This window comes from Dromaius novaehollandiae, chromosome 2, assembly GCF_036370855.1.
Source record: "Dromaius novaehollandiae isolate bDroNov1 chromosome 2, bDroNov1.hap1, whole genome shotgun sequence".
Classification (NCBI taxonomy): domain Eukaryota; kingdom Metazoa; phylum Chordata; class Aves; order Casuariiformes; family Dromaiidae; genus Dromaius; species Dromaius novaehollandiae.
This window is the reverse complement of record NC_088099.1, coordinates 155,116,778-155,144,567: the sequence shown is the minus strand read 5'-3', so window position 1 is coordinate 155,144,567 and position 27,790 is coordinate 155,116,778. Positions and strand designations below refer to the sequence as shown.

The following is a 27,790-nucleotide window of genomic DNA, read 5'->3' as shown; positions in this document are numbered from 1 at the left end:
TAGTGGGTAGCACAGAGGCTGCTGTGTTGCAGAGGAAGTAACTACTCTTCACTAACCTATTCTGGTGTCAGAATAAAGCTTGAGAAATCAAAGAAGGGATTTTTAATAATTAAAAGAACTGGAAGTCAAAACTAGAGGAGGTAAAAAGTTGAGTGTATTTAAAAAGAAAATCAAACAAAGTGTCATTTTCCCAGGTAGTATCTGTGTAGCTCCACTGTGCTTTGCCAATATTGGCCAGGGCACCTTTGGATAAGCAAGTATATATACTGCCAGGTTCAGTGGAGGGCCCCAGGACATGCCTCCCTCTACTAGCTTACAACACCTTTAAAGACCCCCCCCCCCCCCCAAAAAAAGTTTTGTTTTTCTTCCTAAGATAAAGCTCCGCTTCATGCTTTGGTTCTCTGCTTGGTCCAAATACTTTGTTAGTGTTGGCTCAGCCAATGTATTGCCTTCCTCCTGTTTGCTTATAGCATGGTGATGCCCAAAAGATGGAGTCAGAGTTCCACTAGCAGCATCTGGGGAGTTTGGATTGTTTGATTTTTTAACGTGTCTTCTACAATGTCTGTGGGACCAAAGTTCAACATTCTCCTAATGGAAAAGATAAATGATGAGCTGGGAGTGATTGCCTGCAAAGATTTTAGGCTCTTTAAGAACAAGTTGGGCAAACATCTTTTTCAGGAATGGTTTAGAGAAAACTGATCCTGCCTGGGGCCAGAGAAGGGAAATCTGGCCCTTTTTTCTGTTCTTCTGTGTTAGATTACTGTTCAGAAGGATTTGGAAGGCTGTTTCACAGAGCCCTCCTGAGAAATGTCAGCTTCAAAATATCTAAAATTGATTAAATTGGTCACATTCACTTCACTGATAGTTTCTGGAGAGTAATTTAAATGATGAAAATAGGTGTGAAGAGCCATTTTAGACACCTGGCCCAATAGCAGACTTATGGGGGTATTCTACCTGTGGTAGACTAACTGCCACTCAAGAAGGGCATGTGACTTACTTATCTACCAGCCTATGGGAATATCTTAGATATCACTGTCATCCAAAATGGCACAAGACACCTATTTTACATGCCTAAATGGCTGACAGAGCATCAAAACGAAATATAACTTCAACAGAAAAAGTAAAAGTAGAACATGGATCTCTGATGGTAAGAAGGTATCTAGCTGATGAAACAATATCCTCCCAGACTGAAGTATTTCAAGGCTAAAAATTTTTGCTGTGGCAAATGAGCCTGTCAGAGTGAGAATATTGCATTTATGGAAATCCTTGGGTGATTTTTCTTTTTGACTTTTGCTTCTAGGCCGTGCTTTGCTGAGGCTCACTGACAAAAAGCTTGAACGAATGGGCATTGCCCAGGAAAGCCTGAGACAGCATATTCTGCAGCAAGTCCTTCAGCTGAAGGTGAGAGAAGAAGTCCGAAACCTCCAGTTGCTTACACAAGGTAAGAAAAATAATTTTGATGTGGGCAGCTATTGAGATCAGGTAGGAGAAGTTTGCCTGAGGGCATAAAAGGAGACTTGGCATTCTCCCACAAGAAATGATGCATGAATATGTCTCACAGATTTCACATCCAAGTTGGGAACAAAAGGTAAAATAATGCATAAATAAATAGATATGTTCAGTTGCCTGTTTAGCATGATAAATAGGCTCCATCTTCAGCTTGATGGTAGTCTTATTTAAATGCCTGCTTACTAAGATGAAAATAATTATATACAAAGGGCACTAGCAGAGAATGTGCTGTCTTTATAGACATTATACATTTTGCATTAATTGTTTACTTTCAATGTTAAATGAAAGACTAACTTCTGTAACCTATTTTATGGTAAGAGCTGTCAGTGGAAAATTACCTGTTAGACACTGCTTTTTGCAGATGGCTGATTCCTTTTTCACGTTGGAGTAATTTTATTAAGTTGAATAGAGTTGTTTCTAATTTATGCTGGTAAGAAAGAGCAAAATTGGGCTCAATATGGCGATCCTGATTAGAAGACAGGCCAGAAGGAGTAGCAGAAAAGCTTGTATATGTTTTCCAAATAAGGTTAAGACATTTTATAATGACTTGAATTATTAGTTCTCTATTAAGGCTTTTTAACTACTGTGGTGACATAGAACAAAAACAGTCATTGTGATGGCACTGTAAAGTAACTTTTAAACATCTTCTAATATATATATGCAGTAATTTCTCCATGTTCAGCCTTGTTTTGTAGTCTAGCAAGATCACATAAACCACACACTTCCATGTTGTTTTGATTCGGTGCCCATTACGTGTCACATCATATGAAAAAAACAGAGTTCTTCAGTACATGCAGTATATTTTTAACAAAATGTCCTTCACACATGACACTGTGTTCCTGATTAAGCGTTGCTAACTGTGTTTGGGGAGAAACTCCCTGATTAGTTGAGTTAAGCTGCATTTTATCTGAAAAAGCCTCTGTCTCAACTGAATTGTTCCTTCAGGCTTGGTTTCATGTGGATTCTGATGAGGACAGGGTATAGCTTTAAGGCTTCTTCATATCATCGTGATCTGAGAATATGACCTCACCTTAACTTCTATCACATCCCAGTGCACGTGTTGCAGCACCGCTTCACTAGATGTATAGAGCTCCGTCTTTTCTCTTCATCCATTATTCCTACATCCTTGTCCCATATTAGCTCGTTTCTGTCCTCCCCTATATAATGAATATTACTTGAGAGTTTCTTGGACTAGTAAGATTTAGTCCACATCCACCACTGGTTCAGGCCTGCTTACAGAATTTGGGACTATATGGATATGGAACAGTGAAAATTCACTAGCTATAAGTTTGGGTTAGTTGCTCCCTGTAGTCCAGTTAGGTTTCTCCATATATTGTATTTGGTGTTGAGGACTAAGCATTTCCAGGCTTCTTGTTTATTGTTCTTCTCTGGCTCACCTCTGGGTTGGACACATCAGCTGGTGGTATGAGTCATGAACAGTCAGACAGTGGTGATGGCCATTTCCAGGAATTCAGTGCAGCATTCATTGAGATTTATTCCTTGTCCATGCAATTGAGGATACAGATTTAGGTTATGGTAAGAGCATGAATAAACACATGCTGGATCATGAAGGTCAGATTAGTGATGGATAGATGTGTTTTGCCTTGTACAGATGTGCCTTTAATGAGGTCTCTCTCTGACATGTAGAGAGGGTAATGTTATTTAGTCTGATCATATAAAGGCATGCCATCACTTGCTTTATGAAAGTAGGCACAAGCTTACCAAAAGCTGATGGACTGCAGCTGTTACTCTCTTCCTCCACAATGGCACTGGCTATTGCACAGCACTTCAGTTCCATTCCAACCTTCTTAAACAGAGATATAATAATGACCATAATAACATAATAATGTCCACATAATGTTCCCCTGTGCAGCAGATCTGTGTTCATCGTATGATCCCAGAAGCTAGGAAAGAATTGATAGGATGGCAGCAGTGTTCCTGTCCCATATTACCCCATTTATTCCACATTGGAGTGTGTATCTGTTAAAAGTGCAAGTACTGAGGTTAAGATATAATTTATCAATTGCAGTGCAGTCCAGAAAGCTTTGTGAATGTTGCATAGTCTCTGAAACTGGTTCTGTCCCCTTGCCCAGTTTCTTCAAAGTGTGTCCACACTTATTATGGCTTATGCATTCCTAATCAAGGCCGTAATTAGAATAACTTCCTTTTAGTGCTTTTCTATTTCAGATAACACTTTTTCTCTAACAGTAACACATTCGCATGCCAGCAGTTTCTGTTTTTTAGAAATTCCACTTGCAAAATACAGGTCACAGTGTAGCCATGCTTCTCCTTTGTTGTCCTCCAAAATGTCCTCCAAAAAGGAGACCCCCCCCCACCCCCCGCCAACCCTCTGCCTCTGAGTGCCCAGCTCAGGAGATCTTTAGGTCTAAGAGATATTTAACAAACCCTTTCTGAATTCATTTAGTGCACATGCTCGCTTGCAAGCAGTGAGGTCCTAATTCAGAGCCCATTGATGTCAGTGGAAAGACTTCCACTGACTTTAGTTCATAACTTGATTGAAGCTAGAGTAAACAGGGAAGGTTTTAGAATAGTATTATGTAATACTTATCAGATATTTTAAGTGTTTTTGTGGTCTGTTGTTCACAGAGAAAGTTAACCTCATTTTAAAAAACTCATCAGAAAAATAGCATTCTTTTTTTCCCTATTTTAGAAAGTTACTTAACTTGTTTCATGCTGCTTCATTGAGGACACAATCATCCAGTATGTGCTGGGGATCTTAAAGCTAAAATAGTATGTGATTATGTAATTGAAGACCTGTCTTGAATTTTAGGAAGACTTCTCTTAGGAGTAAGGACTGCTTGATTGAAGCTATTATCAGCAGAAATGTTGTTCCAGCCTCCACCAGGGTAGAAGGGCACAGGCCCAGCTACTGATCTGTGCTTTTTTTTCCTAGAGACTTAGTGAAGCTGAGGAACTAATTTGACAAAATATTTTCCAGTGTCTCATGGGGAGAGCTTCACACTTTTGGAAACATCGTTATTGTACTGTTTCCATTCTAATTCTGAGCTGAAAGATCATTTCAAAGAAAAAAAAAAAGCAAAAAAAAAGCTTTACATAACTACACAGGAAGGAAGTTATTTTGAGATTTTCAGTATGAGCCTTGCTTTTGGCTAGCATAGGAGAGTCTCTGTCCTCAAAGTGGCAGAGCGATGCTATGTGTGATTCTGAGCAGAGCATCCATAGACAGGAACCTGCTAACAGGGCTGAGGTTATGATGCACACTTGGATTTGGGATCATACCTGCATTTAAGATTACATTGGTCATCCTGATCTTCTGTGCAAGTCTCGTATAAGGCAAAGTGCTACCTGAATATACAGCCAGCTCACAGATAGTGGCATTTTCTTCAAGAAGATTTGTCCTGCTAGCAAAGTGTGTTAGAATAAGTCTTAATCTTCATTAGAAAGCATCATAGCTGTTGATACCTATTGACATTATTTCCTGAGTAAGTTTTCTGTTCATCCTGCACTGGTGCTTGGCTACTGGAAAACATATGTGCACAGTGATAAGACTAATATTTTCCCTTCCTTCAGTTTCTAAAATAGTCCTATTCAGAAGCTAATATAGTACTCTAGCATTGTATTCCTCCAAGATACTAACTGGAGAACATTCAAGATGCATCTCATCTTTTGAGGAAAGATGAACTGAGACCCATGCTTTCTACACTGAGTTGTAGAGGAACCTTGTAACCAGAAACTGTGCCTTCAGGGTGGATGTGGTCAGAAAACCAAGATCATCAAGAAAACCCTACTGAAACACGTTATCAGGATTTTTGCATTATTAGCAGCATCGTAATACTAGGGTAAAGGGAGGCATGATCAAGCAAAGAAAATTTCAGCTGTTTGATGCTGAAGCGTCACAGGGTGTCAGAAACATTACCCTAGTTCCCTTTCACCTTATCTGTTTCTTCTTCGTGTATATTGAGGGTGGAAAAAATTTGAACATTGCCATTCCAGCTTGCATCATCATGCTTGAGGAGGTTTACTATCTTTTTCCATAACAAAAGCTTCTAAGTACTAGACTCACTCAAACCTCCTGAATTCCCACATACAAAACCCTTCGCTGTTGTGATGCCTCAAGTACACAGCAATGATTGGGAATTACATACCTGCCTAAAAAGGCAGTTGAGTCATCAGAAAATTTGAGAACATGTGACCTTGAGAAACAGAGAACTGGAAAGTCATTTCAATTTAAGGAGGTTCCAGTTTGCTCTCTCTCTGTCATCTAGGCCCTTGGATACACTCATATCTGAGCTATCCTTGTCTGCTGTTTTTTATGTCTCTTGGGATGCATTGCCTGAGACCTGACCTGAGATCAGGACATTTCTTTGTCATCCCTGTAAAGAAGTCATAACTGAATTTTGTGGCAGAGGATATCCTGTTACACTTCCAAGATGTTGTATTTTCTTTCCTGGGAGCATTCTGGACTTTTGGCTTCAGGTTTTGGCACCTGAAGAATGTTGGGTTCCTTCTTCCAGAAATATTTTTTCTCATCTAGAAAACGCAGCAAATGTTGCCTTTCAGAGATCTCAATGTAGGCAGTATGTTTGCCTTCACAGAGAGGTGAAGAAGTAGGTAACAATATGTCATCATGGTTTCATCTCTGTGGTGGTTTTCTGAGATATGCAGTGTTTGAAATATTGACAATCCTTTTACTCTCTTACCAGGGACCTGTTTTTTGTTTTCATTCTCTTGACCTAACCTTTCTCTTTTCCATCACCCTGAAGCTTCCAGCTAGTCAGGAAGGGCCCATCTTCTTACAGCATAAATTATTGTGCAAATGTTTCTTGCGTATGGTGCATGCCTGACATCCATCCAAAGCACAGAAGAAATGCTTGATATTTCAGAAAAGCTCAGACAAACCCAATTCCCAGCTGATTTCCTTTGCCCTGTGCCCCTTTTATGCTCCAAAATTTCTGAGACCTTATGAGTTGAACACAAAGAATAGCATGGGTACACTGGCAGAAGTTGTCCAAAAATAGTACTTTATCCCTTGTCATAGCATCAAAACTGCATTCCAGGACTCAGGATGCAAAATTGCCTGAATATAGATAACAAAATTTTAACCTTCTCCATACTGGTTTATTTTCACTGTATGTACATATCCCTCTTAGTTCTTTTCATTGTATGTCCTCTTTTCCTGTTACCACTGTAGGAGTCTTAGTACTTGTCCTATGTTAACACTCCTCTTCCAAGACTGTAAACCCACTTTGCTACTATCCATTAGAGTACAAAAGAGCAGTCTTCATTGTATTTTCCCCCTCTCAGTTGAGGACATATGCAGCACTTACAGGGGACCTAGTCTAGAGATTAAGAAGCCATGGTTGTTCCTGTGTTATGGAAATTAGGCTTGTCGGCCACCATAACAGGGCTCGACCCTAGGTTCCCGCAAGTAAAGTTCAGAGCCAAATCAAAACAAATTACATTTTAATCACGCGCGTGCCGTCATTACAGCTCGAGCTGGGTGCCTCCAAAGAGGGACCCTAACACAAACAAATCCTGGGCAATTACAGTTTTTTCAACTTACATTTCCCACCCCTCACGCGGTAGTTAGACCAAAAGTAATTTTTTGGTCTGGGGTCTCCTGCTTCTCATTGGGTCTCATTGTCATTCTGAGGTAAGCTGTTTTTCTCCTTATTTTTGTTCTTTGCGGTCTCTGATGATGGTTGTGCCTCTGTTTTTGTTGGGTCTTACTGTTGTGTCTCAAGGTCCTGAGGAGGAGGAGGAGGAGGTGATTCTAAATCATAACAATTAACACTGCCCCAGCAGTGAGCTAAGGCTTTGCCCCTCAAGGTCCTAATGCCCTGCACTGGTCTTATTTCAAAGCCTTGACACCCTCCCTTTCCGAGTGTGAGATGCAGGAATGCAGACTGCTTGTAACTTCCTTATCTTCCTAGCTTGAACCAGCTCTGAGGCCCTTTTCTTACTGGACTAAGTAAAAGTTCATTATTTTATCTAAGTGCGGCCTAACGCTTCAGCAAATTTAGCTACTCATGCTAAGCAAGTTTTATATAAGTTGTGCTAAGCGGCTACCTCTAGACAGTTTCAGTTCGCTATTCTTTAACATCCTGAGCAGTTTTCCAGACTTGTTTGTTCTAGCTGAAGCAGAACATCATATGGGGAGTGTGTATCTGTGTGCAGATAAAATGTTTAAAATGCATGCATCAGTGAAGATAAATGTCAAGTTCCCTCTATGCCATCAGTTATTCGAATTTCATATGTCTGATTTCTAACCTGAAGAATATACTTTGCAGTGCAACCAACTCTTTCAGTCCCCGATAGACTACTGAATTACTGTTCTGATAGTTAACTTTTAGTTGTTGCTGTGATGCTAATACATATTCATATCAAATAATCTAATGATTCAGCTGACAGATTAAGTTCCAATACACTGGACAATACATGTTAATACACTTTGAATGTGTTTACCATAAGATTGTCCTTCAATATGCATATATTAGTCTGGAGTATGAATAAGGAAACATGTATGCAACTATGAAATTTATATTGATGAAATTATAAAGCAAGATTTTAGTTGTATAATATTATTATGTGCTTGCATTTTTATATGTTTTTATAAATAATATTGCAACTCAGTTGAATGTAGTTTTGCCCATTTTGTATGATTGCAAGGACATGATTGCAGTTGCCTGTTTTTTTAATCATTTTATTGATGTTGATCTTTTTTCATTCCTGCTTTTCAAGTTTCTCAGAAGTTGGTCCAGTGGAAAATTTGTTCTGGAAAGTTTGGTCCTTCTGAGCATAACCAAAACTGTGTTGCATGTTTAATTTGTGTGTGTGTGTATTTATATTTCCCCACTTATGTAAATTTTAAAGAAAAGAAACAATTTTGCTCTAAGTTTAGGAAAAAGAAAATGAAACATTGCTGTTTGTGCTGAGGCCAAGCATGACAGACTTTCAACCAAATAGAAAACTTTTGAACAGTCAGAGGCTGTGATTTGTAACAGCTGTTTGTGATCAGTGCCAGTAGAAATCACTTGTTTTTACCCAACTAAAAAGAACAAGCTGGTAAAAACGATTCCATTAACAGGTACAGTCTTTAACACAGAATTTAAATAAACCAAGTCTATCTATTGTAAAATGGTGCCATTTACAATGTAACATGTGTCATTTCTAATAAGATTTTCCGAAATCAGGCATAGAATAAAATTTGGGTTTATAGTTTTATAAAATAAATGAGGAAATTGAAATCCTTACTTCCTTCCTCCCCTGTGAAAGTGCATGGAAATCTTCACTGCTGGGCTTCTGGTTCAAAAACTGACTGTCTTGATCAGCTAACACCTTTATGGTCAAACTGGGTGGATAGAGTTGGAAATAAGAAATGTGCATCTAGATCATACCAGTATCCATCTGTCCTGGGGTATTCTGTCTCTGACAGTGGCAGCAGCAGATGCTGTTTAGGGAGAGCGCAGGATCCTGACCCCTCGCTGTGTTCTGCTCTCCCTGTGCTCCCCAGTATGCAGAATTGTTGTATTAGGAAGGGTACTTCCCTGTCTAATTCTTTTAGTATCCATTTAGTATCTTTCTCACTCTGTCATCAAACAAGGTTGTTGAAATCAGGTTTTTTACAAGCTAAAACATAGTCACTGGCAGCCTCCCTGGAGCCAAAAGTGCCAACGCTTAACTTGGTGTGCCTGCAGTTGGGTATGTATCATCTGCCTTCTGCAGAGACTTCAAGCAGCCCTGCTATCCAATGTGTTCAGTAGAGCCACACATTCCCTGTATTTCTGATATACCATATCACATATCAGACACATCAAATAAATTTTGCTTGTTGCTCTCTGGTGATTACTATAGGAACTTGGGATGACTGTCAGATATATTTGTCTGTATGGTAGATGTCTAAACTTAGGTGAGATCAGTTCTCACTCAGTGTGCCTAGATGTGAACGCCTACACTGAAAAATGTTGGTCTGAGGGCTGGATGAATTGCCCTGTTTACTTGCATCAGCTTTGGTAACACCATCTTTCTGATTTTATGAAACTGGTGTTACTGACGCCTGCATGAATATGTTCTGTTAGCAAAGTGTTTCATCATATTGGCACTTTTAACAAACACGAAAGTCACTTAAAACCTTTTTGAAAATATATAATAAAGTTTTGCTGCTTTGAATCCCTGGAGGTGAACGTTGCCAACTAGTTCAAAAGCATTTTTCTTCCTGTTGTTGCTAGCATTTATTGCCTGTGCAATAAAGATTTATAATTACTGGAAAGATGCAGGAGAAGGAGGAAAACCCTCTCCATTTTATGTCTTTGTAAAATTGCTGTAGTAAGTTGTATAAAAAGAACCTGTTTTATTTAAAAGTTTTTCCCTGTTTTCATTCACATTCTTTAAAAGTCTTTCTGTAATGCACTTTTAAAAATTAATGTGGTTTTATTCAAGTAGAAGTTTCCTCTTAATGGCTTTTATGGTTCATATGACAGAGTACCTTCATCTGCTCAGTTATATACATAGGCACTCAGTAGTGTTATGAATTGCTTCTTTATTGCTAGGCAGTATATAGATCTAGGACATCTTCCACAAAGGAAAGGGGATTTTTTTTAACATCTTTATTTGACATCACCATAACGCACGGGTATTAGCCCAGTGTTTTATGACATGTTCAAGTATGATAATTAATTTAACTATGTTGGTTCCCCCCTAAGATCAATATTATAGAATTTTTTCAGTCACTATTTGAATGTTTTTTAATTGAAATTGATTTCCTATAAAATAATGTGTTGGAGTGTATTATCAATGATCTTGTGGTCCTTGAGGTTAAGAGGTTGTGAATTGTACCAAAATGCTGAACAGTTTTCAAAAAATGCCTGATTTTCTTCTATGCAGCCTAAGGGTACTACTCAGAAGGTACCCCCATTTTTTTTTCTTTAAGTGCTAATTTCAGAGGATGACAACATAAATACAGCAGCTGTGATTTGCAACGTGTATATGAAAATGTGGCCAGGGAGTTGTTATTTTGGGGATAAATGTATTTTTTGTTTGCAGTTCAGCTACAGCTTTGTTGTGTGATCCTAACCTTTAAATACGTACTGTTGTGCATAGTGTTACCACCACAGAGTTTGCTACGTTTTTAGCAGTAAAAAATAGCTCCCAGTCACCCGAGTTATTAAAAGTTATCGGTTCAAAGAAAGGATGCAGGGTGAAAATCTGCAGTGAGTAGCTCCTAATGGACCTCAGTCCTTTTCCAAAGGTATCACTTTTAAGACTGTTGACTCAGTTTTTGTTCTTCTCAGTGTCAGTGGAAAGGGTTGAGTTTTAGGCTGTATCTGCATGGTGGTACCATACCGTTCTGGAGCTTCTCAACCACACTAAAGTTTCATTCACATCCTAGAGCTTATTTTCTGTTAGGTTTGTCCACACAGTTGGCAAAATACTTCGTTTACATACATTTGGCTTGTAGAGCCGACTTTCAACTGAAGGCATCTTGATTAGGAAATAGCCTGCTTGGGAGTGCTCACATCACTTTTATGTCCAGATAATCTGAAATGAAATGTCAGAACTCTGACCTGGCATGCTCATTCAATACCCCGAGAGGGCCAGAGCTCATCCTCGAGAAATGCAGGTATAACCACGTTAGAGACCTTTATATGTGAACACAAAGGCATGTCAAGGCTCCCCTTCAAGTTTGAGAGCAGACTGAAGGCATATTTGTTGACATGGTCTTAGACTTTTGAGTCCTCCACCACTAGGAATAGGATTCAGATCTTCCCAGTCAGTTCATCTTGGACACCCAGCTGCTATCAGCTGGCATTTGGCAGCGTAAGATGAATTTGAAACAACACATTGGCCTTGAAACAAATTATTTTGCCATATTCTTTCATTGTTTACTGAGACCATTTCTGAAGCTTCCTGTCAGTATTGTCAAACAGTCAGCAGACTCTGAAGTTCTCTTCTTGTTAGTTGTGATGAGAGAGCGCTGTTGCGTAGAACTCTCAGGAGCTGGATTTTGAGAGAAAGACCTGAAAGAGAAAGGTCTTGCATGGCAAAGAAAGGGTGTTCTTACCAACTAATTATGCCTTTTTTCAGGGAACAGTAAATCAGAAACTTCTGTTGTTAAAACTTATTCTCCCAAGTCCTTTAAGCTTTATGGTTTTTCTTTCCTTTTCTCTTCTGCATATGTCACAGGAAGAGATAGAGAGGGAGATACGTGGTAATCACATATCCTTCTTTCTTTGAAGCATTGTGTCATTCCAGCCTTCACAAGAAATAAAGAGGAAAGCCTTATTCTTCCCCTATTTCTTTTTGTCTTTCAGTCCCTCAAAAAATTCTGAGTAACTGAGGTTTGTTGTTAAAGTAGGGCCAAGAGATTAATAGCTCCTGCTGTTGTTTTGCTTTGTTGATTTTCCTTTAGCCTCTGTATTTAAAGGGCTGATTAGACTGCAGTTGTCTGGTAAGGAACTTCTTTAGCTCGTTCCAGAAAGTGTAGCTATGTGAAACACTCATCAGCCATTCCTTGTGAATTTCTGTCATAAGGCACCAAGATGGTCCAGACGTATTTAAAGACTCTTGGATGCCGGAAGAAGCAGTCAGCATGATCTAAGACTGTAGACCAGCCTATAAAAGTGTCAGGCAATTAAGGATGCAGATAGACCTTTGAAAATTCCCTAAGCTTATCACTCCCACGGTATCATGGCAACTTTAAGTCTTGATGCAAACTTTGAAGAGTTTTTGAAGAAAACAAACTATATTTCAGATGAAAGGGATAGGAGAAGAAAGGGAGTGATAGTCCTACCTCTAAAACTCTAGTGACAAATCAGTTGTCACCTGTGCACTTTCTGAACGCGTCCTTCTCTAGACTCAAGAATTACTTCAATGTGTCCAGCAGTGCAGCTGCCATCCGTTTGTTACAGCTGTTGACTGTGACACTAATCACTTATATCATTGACTTTTGTAGATCTCTACTTAAACCTGAAATGTAGGTTTTTTAGGGTTGTAGAAAAATAGCTAGTCCTTACAGGGGTGTATCTCCTTTAAATGAGACATCTGTAATCTTTTTGTCTTTTTCTAGAAATATTTCTTTTAGGTATAGAGTTTTTTTCAGCTATGATAGTGAAAATAGTGTTGTATTTTCCCATAATCCTAATAAGCTCTTTTCAGAGTGAATTATTATTGTTTACTGATATTTGTTTTCTAGAATTGTTAGTTGATAAATTCTCTTTCTCCTTTCTTAAATATCAGCTGCTGTGTTAAGCACTAGGATCTGTGACTGCTGCTTTGTCAGCAACAATTTTTTTCCTTTATTACACTCTAACTGCTTTTCTTGAAATCTCTTTGGCTCCCTCCAGTAATCAGACCTGTCACTGTGGGAATTTTACTGTAGTTCTACATGACTTAGCTGATCACATGATGTTTCTGGTATAAGAGTATGTATGTTTTACTGGTTTCTTCAGCATTTTCTCTTGATCCAGATGATCAGAGCCCAGGTTATTTACGTGAAGAACCTAAATAAGAGGTGCTGGGAACAGAAGAGAGGAGTCCTCCTATCAAGACTGTCTCTAAGAATTAAGAGCACCTAAAGCTAATATCTTTAAGTTTCTGCTACTTATAATATACCTGGATATCGTCTTTGGGAAAGTCTTCCGCTGAGTCAAAGGATCATGGATCCTTCTTCATGAACACCTAGCAATTCCAGCACCATGAGCAGATAGCAAGAGTAGTTACTGTACTCGGACAAATGTAAATTTATGTCTACCATAATGTTTATTTTATACCTCTATTTTATACAAATAATCTTCCTTTGAAGATTTGAGGCCTCAACTTTGCTCTTGTTTCTGTGAGGGCAAATGAAGGAGTAACGCTCTACTGATTTCAGTGAAATGTGCAAGCAGTTAAAATGAGAACAGAATCAACCCCATTTTTTTCCTCAACAGCATGAAACTATAAAGCCCGTTCAAATCATTGAAAGGTTCCAGTGACTTTGGTGACCTTTGGATCAAATACATAAAAGTTTTTAGTAACTTAATTAAAACCACAAATACAGAAACCTAAGTGTTCTGTTCTTTAATCCAACATAGGTCTTGCTGAAGTTGAAAAATATTGTGATCTCTTACCAATTTTATTGTATCAAAGATACGATTTTGGTATTTTGTTTTCTTTAGAACTTTGTTTTTAACTATGTAAGGCCTAACTTTTACTTAGTCTCAAATCTTCTTTTGATGGTGTGCACTGCCTATGTTATTTGAAATCCTAAATTCATAATCACTGGTGAAAATGAAGCCCACAAAATTCACTTTTTATCTTATTTTTATTTATTCATGCTCTTTACTAAAACTGCATAATCAAAGATAAAAATCAAGTATAATGGCTTTTAGCTTGAGCAGTCTGAAGTGTCTTTATCTCATCTTACATTAAACACCTAAAAGTTAGGCATCTATTTGAACTCCTTGCTCACGTTCCTCAAATAATCAATGAAGAATGATAACCACCTCCAGAGATAACTTGTGCCTTTCTAAAATAGATGTCTATGCATCTATTTTAATGCATAGCTCTCTGGAAGTTCTTGCCTCTATCTGTCAGCTAGAGGACTAGCCATCTAATTTGGGATAGCTAAAACTGAATAGATGAAATCTAAGCAGTAGATTTTCCCATTTTTTGCTTCTCAGTGTAAAACACAAACCAAGTGACTTTACCCACTTCTAAATCACCACCAATCTTATGCTGCCTTAGTATTTTAATTTTTCTGATTTCATCTGTACTTGTTAGCAAAATTCAGTTAGGCTAATACCCTTGCATTGCATTTTTTTGCTATAATTGATAATATCGCATTTCCTATTCTGTTACTTTTTATGAAGAATTTTTCACCTGTGCTAACTACTGCTCACTGGTAGTAGAACTAAAGCAGCAACCAAAAAGACAAAAATTAATAAGCTACAGGTTCTGGTTAAGGGGCTTTGATGTTGGTTTTTTACTCGTAATTTAGATGCTCCTTTAGTCTGAAGCAGAGAAAGACTCATTTTATTACTGATAGGCTTATAACTTACCTGTGCCTAAGCCATTTTTCTCAGACACTCTTTAATAACTAGTTAGATAGATCCTAACTGGAAACTGAACTTTTTGCTCTATAATTCAGAAAAATTAATGAAGAGTTTTTTCCCTTTCATATAATTAGTACAGGCCATGAAGGTGAAAGTCCCTTCAAAACCATGCACTGCATAGTTTCAATTCAGCAGAAAAAAGTGGTAAAACCTATCTAAAAATGACTTGAAATAATAGCACAGAAAAGCGAATGAAAACTAAGCTTCTTCCTATTTCTTTTGTTTGGGCCTTCTGCGTCTCCCTTTAAGCTCTCTTGTGTTCTCATGCAGCTCGTTCAGTTTATTGAATGCTAAAGCCTTTTACCATCTGCCAAAAGGTTTTATTTTGGGGTTTCCTCTTATGTGGGAGGGTGGTTTCCTCTTTCCCTTCGTGCTAGTTTCATTGCTATCTTTAGGACTCAGAGCCTACTGGAGACCTTCCTGTCTCCCTTTTATTGCATATTCTCATCCTTCCTTGCTGCAAGTTCCTGCCCCCTGGGGCAAAGAATAAAATGAGAACTGAAGCTGCCCTTTAAAGCTGCCTGGCTGATGCAGAGGGCTTTTGTTTTAAACAGGGGAGACCAGTTCCTGGAGTGCAGGTCTAAGCATACTCACTAGAAATCAAGTCCATGGTGTCGTTGTTTTTAGGAACGGTTCTTTCGCGAAGGTATATGTAACTGCCCAGTTCTTTGGCTACAATGACCTCCTGAAAAAGGGGCCTGTAACCTGGGGAAGCATTTAACCTAAAAGCAGTCTGCTCCTCTCCATTTGTTAGTGCACATTAATCCTCAGCACATTAATCCAAGCTCTTCTACCACCGTTACGACATCTTTTGCCATATCCCTTTAGTTTCTTCCTTTTATAGGAAGTTTCAGATGTTTATTTTTTCTCTAAACATATCGATTTCCTATCTTTACCTTTCTTGTGCTGTAGAGAAAATGAAGTGAAATTTGAGGTGGTGTATTTGCAGAGGGATAGAATTGCAACCTTTTTTTTTTTTTTTTTCCACTAAGAGCAACATAAAGAAGATGCTTCTCTGGGGAGTTTCAGCATAGCGAGCTCTCGAGGATGCAGGCAATACAGCTGCAGTGAGGTGTGAGCACCCGAAATGCCAAGCCACAAACATGGAAGGAGGAGGAGGCAGCAAGTGCTGGTCCCTATTTTACTGTGTGCCCCAGAGCTCTTGCCCTGGTCACTCCTTAAAGTAGATGCTATGGGGGAAACAAAGGGCCTTGCCTTCCCCATTCAGCCTCTGCCTGCTGGGAGCAAGAGCAGCCTCTGCCTGAGACTGCAGTCTTGTTACTGCCTGTCCTAATCTGCTGTACAACTTAGCCTGCGACCAGAGGCGGTCTGGACGTAGAGGGCTCAGGCACAGAGAATTGCTTTGGGAGTCAGATCACCTCCTGAGAGCTCTGCCAGGATCCATATCAACTGCATTATGCCTCTGCTGAGTGGATTTCTGACTCTCCTTTTTTGATTTTTTTTTGATCACTGGCATTACACCAACCAGCGTGTCAGGTAGTAATAGGAATGTAATGTTATTTTATTTGTGATTAGCTCATCTCTTGGACTCTGAGATTTTCTGTTGCCCAGCCTTCCATCATCACCCAGCTCTCTTTGAAGTTCTACCCTTCTTTGTTTTATTTACTCTCCCTCTGTAATTGAGAATTTTATTGTTGATTCCCATGAAAAATCATCAGTGCCTAAAAATAAATGAGCCATCTCTTCAGCGCATCTAGTTTTTATGACCATAGGAATCTACTGAAAGGCTGAAATGGAGGTGAGGAGGATGAGGGTGTCCCAGGGTGTTACCTAAATGTCTGATCTACAGATGAAAAGGGGTGCTGGGATTTCTGTTCAGGAAAGTGCCAATAAAACTGCCCATTTTTTAGCAGTGGATATTTGATGACATTCAATGCCAGACTCTTGGTTGAGCACTGTATAGAGAGATCAGCAGTGCTCGTTTATAACAGCAGAATGGTGCAACATAACATGGCAGATTGAGGTGGCAGTCTCCTGAAAAATAAGAAGCCTGAATGAGAAAATTTCAAGCAGAAGAAGGCATGTACATCCTCACTTAGCGGGCAGGTTTTTTTAACTCTCTTGATATTCGAATTTCTCCAGAACTGATAAGGGAAGGAAAAAATCTGTTCCCAAAGAACATATATCAACCAGTCATTGTACTTCCAGGTAAACACGGTTTTCCATGTTCTTTCTGTCACACACTCATACACATATGCACAAACTCTAATTGGATAAAAATGTAAACACTAAATTAAGGATTTGATTAAAAATTAAACAGCCACTGCAGAAACCATCAATAGTAAGTGCTTATTAACTTACATAGAACAGCATGCTGGTATGATAGCTTCAAATTGGCTGCTGAAACTGATTTGCAGCAAACAAGGCTGGCTTTCCAAAAGGGTATTTCTGGGTTTCGGTAATCAGACCCCAGCTTTAATTGCTTGTTTCTGTTCCTTCACAGTTTTTGTCAGCATTTTTAAGAAACTGATAATATGCATGACTTTCTTGAACTACAGTGGGTGATGTGCTTAATCCATCACCCCTGGTGCTTTAGCGGAATGAGACAGTGAAGATCTGATCCAGCTTTGTCCCATCTGCTGTATTATGAGGCTCCTACAATTTGCCACTCACTTTCATGCCCTTTTTCTGCGAGGCTTCAGGCTCACAGATAGGTAGGGGCTTCACCAGAACCTCTGTCAGTTCTGTGACCCACCGTGCTGGGTGTTTATTAACATATTTGTTGCATGATAATTTGAAGGTCAAAAGCTGATTTACGTGTATTCACTTGCCTATCTGAGTCCCACATACTGCTGTACACAGCTGTGATCCGCAGACTAGCTGCATCTGGTACTGCATGGCAAACGCTGTGGTTTCTAGAAGGGGCATTCCCTTAGCTCCGTGGTCCCATCTCATAATATTTATGCCCTGCTCTCTCATGCGACCTGCAAGTGGAGTCCTGCATATCAGAGGATGGGATGTTTGCCCGTCTTGCTTCATGGGAGTCAGCATGGTTGTGAGTTAGAGCAAGGCTTTCTCAAAATGACCGTTACTGCCTGGATTCAACACTGGTAATTCAATGCTAGCATTAAATATTTAGGGGGAAGTTGAAACAAATAATAAACAATAAAATTTGAACAAAACTGGCAGGTCCCAGCAGAGCAGGGTCTTTTCCTGTGTGCTTTGTCTTCTTGGACTTTCGCTTTTCAGGAGAGTTGGATAATACAAATAACATGACCAATTAATACTACAAAGGAGCTTTTGCTTACTTGTTTCCTGTCTTCCTTTGGCTAAAACTCAGTGCTGCTCACTTAAGAAAGCAGCTGAACTTTGTGCTTGTTATCTGGGTCTCCTGTGTTCATGCAGGCTGGGGACTTTCCTCACCCTTCTCCTGCCAGTCAAAGGTGAGGAGTGAATGGGTGTTACTTGAATTCAAGATCTACAGCCAGCCTAACATCAGTGGGTTATATATATCCTGTAAGAAATCTTCAGTTTAGTTCTACCTTCATGTGAAAAAGTAGCATGTTCCCTGAATGACTGCCAAACTCCTTGAACATGTATTTACCTGTTTTGCTTTTCTTAAAACATGACTGGGAGATGGTTCCTGTCATGAACACCTCAGCCCTGTCAACTGTGTATTTTCTTGTTCTGCTCCAGTTGGTGTGATCTGTATTTGGAGCCTCTGTGTATCCAGTGAGCAGCTCTTTGGTTTCTGGTAATGTTTTAGTCTAATGTTGGCTACATCTGCTCTTTGGGGAATTAGACAAATGAGTAGCTAATACAGTAGCAGCTACTGTCTGTTCCAGTTTGCCTTCAGTTGCTTAGACCAGTGACTTGTGTTGTCAGGGGTATGAAGGCTATCCTGAAGGGGGATTCACTGTGGGGATTTTCTGGATGTAGCTGGGAAGTCGTATGAGGGACAGGGACAGTGAGCTGGGATGAGGTAGCTCTAAGTAGGTAGTGGAGGACATAATGGGTGTGAACCAGGTCTGCGGTACAGGTCAGGGAGCCCATGGCTACTGAGCCACTGCTGGAGCTAGGATACTGGGCTAGGTCAACCCTGTGGTATGGGCTTCACTCTCGCTTTCTGTGCTTTTTGTTTCCTGCCTTTTCTGAAGCCTTTCCCATATAATTGCATGCCATCCCTGCCACCAGGTCTCAAACTGTATAGAGGAGGGAGAGGAAGCCACACAGTGTGCCCAGTTGGACCACAGGAAGCAAGGCTGGAAATCTAGAGTTAGACGGGGAGAGCTGAATTGCTGTCAGCAGCAGAGGCGCACATCTCCAAAATGGTCTCAAGTGTACAGAGTGCCACAAGGAGCAATTCCTTTTCTTCTCTATGTCCTAAAGAGCAGATGGATATCAGATGTTTATTGCCTTAAGCTGTATTGTTTTATCAGCACATGAGATCTAGATGCTTGACAGATTTGCCAAACAGAAAATAAAATTCATCCATACCCAGTTGTATGGGTTTTCACATCTCTAGTTCCTTTTTAGCACTATTCTCTTTATTGCCCAACTGATCCAGTGTACAAATGAGGAGGTATTTTCATTTAAAATTAAGAGAGGGTGTAGACAAACTGTTACAATTGAAAACCAGTCTGGTGAGCTTTAAAAACAGTGTTTGGCATCTTCAGCTTTTTGGTTCAGAGCTGTGTCTAGGTAGGAAAAATGTCAAACTCAATGCAAAGAATCCAGGTTGAACCATACTGTCAGCAGTGAAGCAAGATTTAGTATGTGTTACAGCTTGAATAGCTTGAATTTTTAAAAATTGTGTTACAATTGCAAAATCATGAAATAAAAGCTTTTTGAAGCCAGTAACATGTTTGTTTAAAAGTCATTGCATCATAGACCTGAATATCAAAAGCTGATTTTATTCACATCTATCCCATGCCTGTTTCCTCTCCCCAGCACACACTTGAATTCTATGGGGGGTAAGGGGGTGAGTGTTTCTATGCGTTTTTTTTCACAGCAAAGCCTCTGTCAGGTTTTCTTATCCTTCCTTTAAAAAAAAAATCAAGGAAAAACTGCTTTAAAATACTGCAGTATTTCCAACAGTTGCAAACTCTGCAGTGCAAAGTAGGTATAAAATATTTAGTGTGATTTTAAATTGAAACTCTGCTACATATTTACTTTTTAAGGAAGAGTACATTAAATTTATTTGAACTTCAGACAGCAGAGTAAGGTTAGATCTTACAGGTTCTCATAATTATTTAAATTCATATTTTTTGATGTGTAGCAGTGAGTACTTGCTGCTGAAATGCAAAGGAAGTCAGACAACTGAATTGGTGAAAGTCACTGGTTAAACACCTGTTGTTGAAGTGCTAAACTCTTTTTTGACTTCTGCAGGTGCAGAGATAATATCTTTTTCATGTTTATTTAGCTATTTCAATTCAGTGACTAGTTCATTCAAAGGTAAGAAGTCACTTGAGAGAAGAAAAAGTTGAAAGCTTCTTTCCATCTTTTAATCTGTGAACAAAATCTGGGCAGTAAAGGATATGAACTACCAGTTATGAGATATTGAGAAATGTGGTAACCAGAACTAAGACATTCAGTTTACCAAGTGAAGGTAATACTTTCTTGTTTAATAAGACAACTGACTTAAAAAAAGTATAATGACAATCTTATTTTTGTCTTATTTATATGGCATATTTGGAAAATACTGTTCTTCAATATTTTAAGTGAATTTTACTTTTACACACTAAGGCCTATTTTACAAGTAGAGCTTAGCATGAATCCCAAATAAAAAAACATCTAGTGTAGTCTTATCATTACTCATGCCTTGGTATGATAAGAATGTAAGGAATGAGAATCAAGAGAGTTGCACATAAAAGTTCTAATCATGTAAATAAATATGTGTAGGTTGTGTTAACTCAAAAAGAAATGCCATATTTATTGACACATGCTATATTTAATTTTAGATCAACATATTGACAAGTTCAGCATTACATCTGGGGTCTACTGCCCACAACCAGCTTAGGATAAGTAGTTTATGTATTTTTTAAAAAGTTAACAGAAGTATTGATAGGAAAGGGCAAAGGCGTAAAGAGCACTGTAACTACCAAGGACTACTAGCAGAAAGCAGTTGTATGGAGGACACAGAGGACGCAATTCATCTCTTCTGGTTTAGAGGTCCAGGCACATGAAGGTAGGAGCAGCCAGCAAGAATTTGCTTAGGGCAAAGCAACCCGATGGCCTTCTATGATGAGATGACTGGCTGTGTGGACAAGGGGAAAGCAGTGGATGTTTTATTCCTTGACTTTAGCAAGGCCTTTGGCATAGTCTCCCACAGTATCCTTATAGCCAAATTGCTGAGATATGGACCGGATAGGTAGACAGTAACATGGGCAGAGAATCATCAAGACTGTTGTGCTGAAAGGGTTGTGATTAATGGCATAAAATCCAATTGGTGGCTGTTACTAGTGGCATCCGTAAGGGATCAATAATGGGGCCAACACTGTCTAATACCTGTATTAGTGACCAAGATGATGAGACAGAATGCACCCTCAGCAAGTTTCTGGGATGATACCAAACTGGGAGGGAGCACTTGATATGCTGAAGGGCAGTGCTGTCATTCAAAGGAGCCTGGACGGATTGGAGAAATTGGCTGACAGGAACCTCGTGAAGTTCAACAAATGCAAACACAGTGTCCTGCATCTGGAAGGGAATAACCCCCTGCAACAGTACAAGCTGGGGCCTGACTGGCTAGGTATCAGCTTTGCTGAAAAATACCTGAGGGTTTTGGGTGAACAATTGTTTGAACACAAACCAGCAGTGTGCCCTTGCCTCAGAGAAGGACAAAAACATACTGGGCTGTACAAGCAAGAGCATAGCCAGCAATCAAGGCCACTAATTTTTCCCTTCTATTTGGCACTAGTGAGACCACATCTGAGCACTGTGGCTAGTTCTGGGCTGCCCAGTACAGGAAAGATATTGATGGACTGGAGCAAGTTGATGGACAGTCTACCAGGATGGTCAGGGGAGTGGAGCACACAATAGGAGGAGAGCCTGAGGGCTAGGTTTGTTCAGCCTGGAGAAGAGAAAGCTCAAGGGGATCTTACTGCTGTCTACCACTACTTAATGGGAAGGTGCAGAGAAGACAGAACCAGGTTCTTCTCAGACATACACAAGGAGAGAACATGAGACAATCTGCACAAGTTGCAATAAAGAAAATTCTAACTAGATATAAGGAAAAATAAGTGTATCCTGAGTGTGGTAAAACAGCAGAACAGGGGCCCAAAGAGCTTGTGGATCTCCATCCTTGGAGATATTCCAAACTCAAATGGACATGGTCCTGAGCAACCTGCTCTAACGCTGACTGTGCTTTGAGCAGGAGGTTGGACTAGAGACCTCTAGAGATCCCTTCCATCCAACATGGTTCTGTGATTTGATAGAGCTACTCATGAGTTCTGTCATGTGACCTACTTGACAGAGCTTCCCTTTATGTTCATTGTAGGAAAAATAGGAACCATTAGAGGTGTTTTATGTCATTTGCTTAGGCATCTACTATGGAATAAGTTGTACCTCACTCTGGGAGGTCCTGGTATTCTCTCTGGAGTGACAAGTTGAATATATGCCTACCCTTGGTCAAGTGAATCTTGTCTAGATAGTCTGATAAGAATTAAAATCTCAAGAGAGCTACTTCTGTTTCTGAGGGCAAAGGAAATTACTGCAGAAATTTACTTTATATTTGATTCTGACTCAGAAAGAAGAGGTTGAAAATCTGAAGGCAGAAGGCAACATGAATGAAAATTACCACAAAACAAAGGCGTTTCTGATCTGAAGGAAAAGAGTGACTGAAAGCAGCTGAATAATGTCAAAGGACTTTAAAAGAGCTGGTTTCTTTGAACTTTGGAATTGGTAGGTAAGGTGTGGGTAGGCAGGAAAAGAAAGTTCAAGGGAACTGACGGGTTTTTGAAAGACAGAATATTACAGGCATGGCAACAGACTGTCCCGATAGAGGAGAAAGACATAAAGTATCATATGGCTGCTTCAGGACCTCTTCAATGACTTGAAAATCAGGAATACTACAAATAATGGAAACAGGAGAATGTATTTCTAAGGGAAAAATCTAAAAAGCAGCACAATATAATGATTAATATAATAATATAATGAGTTGCCTAATATAATGAGTTGTCACTACAAGGAATATTAAAAGCTGGGTTTTTGAAGACCTTAGAAATAAGAGAAAGATTACAGAAAATAAAGTTCTGTTACTTTGTGGACAAGGAGGGGAAAGCAGATCACAAAGACAGGGCCGAACACTTCCTCCTTTCTTGCCTTCAGTTTTCACAAATAGCCTAATTGTGACCAGGTGCTTGGCAAAGTTAATTTTAATAGAGGGAGAAGAATGCAAGCTGGAATTGGGAAAAGAGCAGGTTAAATGTATGAAGGTAAGTTAAATGTAGTCAAGCCATCAGGATCTAGTGAAATTAACCCTAGAGTACCAAGAAGTCAGATGAGACAATCCCTGAACTGTTAGGTTTTATCTTTAGGAACTTGTGAAGGATAAGGAAGGGCAAACTTAAACTCTTAAAATGAGGAAAATGATGAAACCTGTCAGCCTAACTTTGATACACAGAAAAATGCTTCAAAAATTAATCAATTTGTAAACTCCTCGAGGATAATAAGCTGATAGAAAAACAGCCAGTATGGATTTGTTAAGAAAAAATTGTGTCAGACCTCTCTAATTTCCTCTTTGAATGGGATGACAGATACAGTAGACAATGAGATAGCAGGTAGATATATCTTTAGTAAGGCCATGACCATTTTGCAGAAGGCCAGATAGCCATCTCACAAGCAAACAAGGGAAACATCATCTAGACGAAATTACTGTGAGATAGGTGAAGAGCTGGTTGAAGTACTGTGTTGAAAGAATAGTTATTGTTTGCTTGTCAAATAGGCAGGGAGCCTGAAGTGCAGTTCTGCTAGATTCTGCCCTAGGTTGGGTGCTATTCATTTTTTTCATTAATGTCGTGGATGAGGGACTGGAGAGTACAGTGTGCAAAGTGACTGAAAGCTCCAAAGGGTTTTGAGTACTTTGGAGGGCAGGTTTAGAGTCCAAAGTGATCTTGATAAAATGCACAAATGCTTGAAATGAGGAAGATGGGAATTCAGCAAATGTAAGAAGGCCTGCAGTGAGGAAGGGAAAACAAATGTATGAATACAGATGAGGGATATCTGAGTAAGCAACAGTAGTGAGAGAGAGCATGTGGTGCTGGGGTATCACAAGCTGAATGTGAGTCAGCAGCCTGATGCTCTTGGGGGAGAGAAGGCCTGGAGGATCAGTCTTCAGTATAACATTTAAGCCATAGCTGATTATTAACTCTCTCCTTTTGGCTCTCTGTACCTCTTCTGGAGTAGTATCCAGAGTTGGGCTTCACTCTGTGAAACAAAATAGACAAACTGGAGAAAGCCAGGAAGAGAGCTATAGGAGTGAGCAGAGATTTAGAAAAGACCAGTAGGGACAGGTTGAAAGAGCTGGGTTCAGGATAAAAGGACAAGTGTGGAAAGAGACACAATCTTTCAGGTATATTAAGGGGTTTGTAGTATGAAATACTAGCTATATTTATCCATGCCCTCTCTCCCCACCCAGGGGTAGGATGGCAAGTAATTAACCAATTACTTCCCAAGTGATTGTCAAGTGCCAACTAAATATTTTGCACCAAAGGAGATTTAGTTTGGATATTAGAAACTTAGCGTAAACATATCCCAGAGTGGATTATTTCAGAGAGTCAGGGTAGAGGGGAGTTGTAGGTTTGAGGTATACGTAGCAATTACCTGTCAGGATATTTGTCTCTGCCTCTGAGCAGAGGGATAGACTTGATGATCTTTCTAATGTCCACTTCAGCTTTATGTTTCTATCTACCAGATGAAAACAAAAACTAAAAGAGCAAAACAAGAATAGAATTGATTTAAACCAAGGGTTCCTATTTGATAATTTGAATTATGTTTATATTCAGCATTTTAAATATCCCTGGTTTAAATTAATCCCTCCTGTTGCAATAGTAGCATCTTTAAGTTATGGAGGTCTTTTTACAGTGCCTTTGTATTTATTAAAAAGCAAAATCAGTATTTTCTCCTTGATGCGATAATCTCTTTGAGTATGAGTTACACAACTAATGATGAAGAGACTAAGATGTTCTTAAAACTGTTCTGAGGTATTTGCTTTAATGCCTTAGTTTCTCAGTAAATTGGCTGAAACCATACTGTAAAAACTAGACATCTCTTGAGACAATTATGTACAAATTTCCTAAATATGTAACACTTACATAAAGAAATATGAAATATCTTCCCTCTGAAAATGAACTACTCTCTAAACACACACATTTCATCCACACAGTAGCCATGTGCATCTTATTTTATACGGTGCTGTGCTGGTGACATTAATTCAACACGGAGACCAGAATGGGAGACTGCTAGTTATTTTTCATGTTTGATTTTCTTCTTTATGAATTTAATACAAAGATGGCTATGTTAAGCTAATTATACCTCAGCTTTTTATTTTCTGCTGCTGAGTGAAATCATGTAGAAGGATTTTTTTTCCCTTTTCCCTGAAGAATGGAACATTTGACCACAATTACCATTTTTTACATTAGATAAAGCACCTTCCTGTCTATTACCACAAGTGATTTATTAGTACATAGGGCACACTGTTTCAGAAACAGTGTCTGACTAGCCAATGAGACATGAGTAATCACACAGTGCAGTGCTTGCAGAATCAAATTATGTTTGACATTTAATATAAACCCAAACACCTAACTGCAAAATATGACTTTAAAAAAACCCAACAAAATCCTCGATAAAAACGAGAAACAAAAAGAAAACAGAATCCAGGTGATTGTTGAGATAAATTTTCTTCTTACTGGAAATCTGTGCCGAGCAGAATGACCAAGGCAAGGGAAAAGCCGCTTTTTCCCCTTTTGCATTCTGCTGTCCCCAGCTGTCCTGCTTCCTCTGTCTGTCTCCCTGCACATATGTGCCACCTACCTAAAGAAACAAATAGGAATGACTGGTCCCTGTGTGGCACTTTCATCCTTCAAGTTGGTTCTGACAAAAAGATTTCTTGTGTGTAAAAAGTAGGTTATACACACACTCAAGACTTGTGCTTATGTCAGTGTGGAGGGCTCATGCTCACCCATTGGCACAGAAGTGTTATCCTCCACCAAGCTTCTTTTAGACCAGTGCTGAGCACTGTTCATCTGAGAAAAAAGATTCTTAACAGCCACTGTTAAAGATGTTTCTGAGTGATACAACATATTAACAGTGGGGAAGAAAGAGTTAATTCATTTTCCATCCATAATTTTTTCTTTGTAGAAACGATTTGACACAGTCTAGCAGGGTGCTGTTATTGAAAAATTGAAGCACCAGGTGTGATTAAATAAGATCACACGTTTCATTCCCTCTTTAATTTCACATCACCCTTCAGCAGCTGTATCCCTTTGCTTTCCTATAGCTGGAGAATGCATTGCATTTATAGCAGGCGGCTTGCCGCATTGGTAGCATGCATCATTGGACTATTGTGAATCAAATCTGTTTGTGCACATAAATTAGTTATTGTTTGATGGACCAAGCTTATTAATCTGTTTATTTCTCAAGAGCATAAGATACAGGGTGTGTTTGGGTAATGGAGACAAACCTGGCCTAACTCCTCAATATGTCTGGAGGTTCATGCATGCAGCAGAACAGGTTTCATTCCACTGCAAAGACAGTAAAAAGGTAAAGGGTAAAGAAAGTGGTGAACTTGGGATCCTTTTGCTGTTCTTACCAGTTCTATAGGGTCTGACAAAGTCTCCTGCTGTGCTGAAGTTTCATGGCCCACTGCTGACACAAGGAGACCCAACCGCTGCCCTTCTGGCCACAACAGAGCAGATACTGCTGTCATACATAGAATTTATCCTTGCCCCTTTCCTGCTGGGTCAGAAAGATTGCACTGGGGCCACAACTGCTATTTATAGGTAGAACATGATGCCAGAAAAAGAAAATAATCACTGATGGGTTTTTAGCTTTCTACTGCTGGAGAATAGCATTCCTATTAAAAATGAACTGCATTCTTAGAAGATGGCTGGTAGTTATTGCGGGCAATGTTTCCATTTCCAAGCTCTGCCTCGCCTCACTCCTCTGAGGCCAAAACCACTCAAGAACAATGAGACTTCTTCTTCTTTCTTTTATCCTCAGAGGAGGAGGGGGTTGTTTGCTGTACACTGACACTGTACACCTGCTGTAAAAAGTTTGTGCCCAAGTGACCCTGGCAGGACAGGAGGTGTTCCTGTGAAGCTCTGCTGAAGTGAACCCAAACAATAGTCTGGTTATGCCTTGCATGAGGATATGGTGTTACGGATTATCCTGTGGGGTCAGCACCAAGGCATCCAGTTCCTCGGAACAAGGTTTGGGGAGTTGGGAAGAGGCCTACTGCTGCTGTTTTGGCTCATTTTTGTCCTCCTGCATCCCAGCTGCTGCACTCTCGTGGTTTGCTTACTGTAGCCAGTGGTGATGCCAGCCATGATGTTCATGATACAATATGGAAATGTTTCTCAGCAGTTTTGAGCACCACTTACCAGCATTCGTAAATAAGCAATAGGTATAGCGGTAGCATTGCCTTTTTTCTGTCTTGCAGCACTCCTAGCCCCCTGTGCAAACATGCAGTTTTGCTCACCAAGGACTTATCTGAAAGGGTACATCAAATTTAATCAAATGAACTAAGCATGTAAAATAGTTCCTGAATACCTCTCATATCCAGTGAATGGGTTTTGGTTTGCTTTAGCATAATTCCCACATAAGAGAAAAAGAGATGCCAGGGCCAGCTCACAGGAGAGGTTTGCAGGTTCTAGGGACACATCTGGCCCTGTGTCTGAGTATAAATAATGCCTATGAACACCTGTCTCTTCTTAAATCTGATCTCAGAAGCAGCACTGGGACCGGTTCATATGATGTCTCCCATTTTAAATTGAGCTCTGCAGATAAAACTTGGCTGCATGTAGTGCAAGGCTGTCCTAAAAACTGAGCTGACATTTATATATCCATGCCTTAGTTTATGCAGGAAAAGATACTCTGTGATCTGCAAGAGGACAAAAAATAAAACTCCACAAAACTCCAAAGAAAATGCTTTTTCTTTTCTGTGCGTTGGGAGAACAGTCTTCTTGGAGATGAAGGAAACTGTTCTGACCTTTCTTTCTCTGTGTGATACAAACTGAGCGTGACTGTTTCAT

At 39.5% G+C, this 27,790-nt stretch overlaps 1 protein-coding gene across 2 annotated transcripts in view; it reads left to right on the top strand.

Moving 5' to 3' along the window:
• SAMD12 (sterile alpha motif domain containing 12) overlaps positions 1 to 27,790 on the top strand; it is a 173,859-nt gene that overhangs the window by 80,504 nt on the left and 65,565 nt on the right. For both annotated transcript variants that reach the window (XM_064507827.1, XM_064507826.1), the window contains exon 4: positions 1,301 to 1,441. In XM_064507827.1, the coding sequence (XP_064363897.1) occupies positions 1,301 to 1,441 (141 nt within the window). The remainder of the gene's footprint in view (positions 1 to 1,300; positions 1,442 to 27,790) is intronic.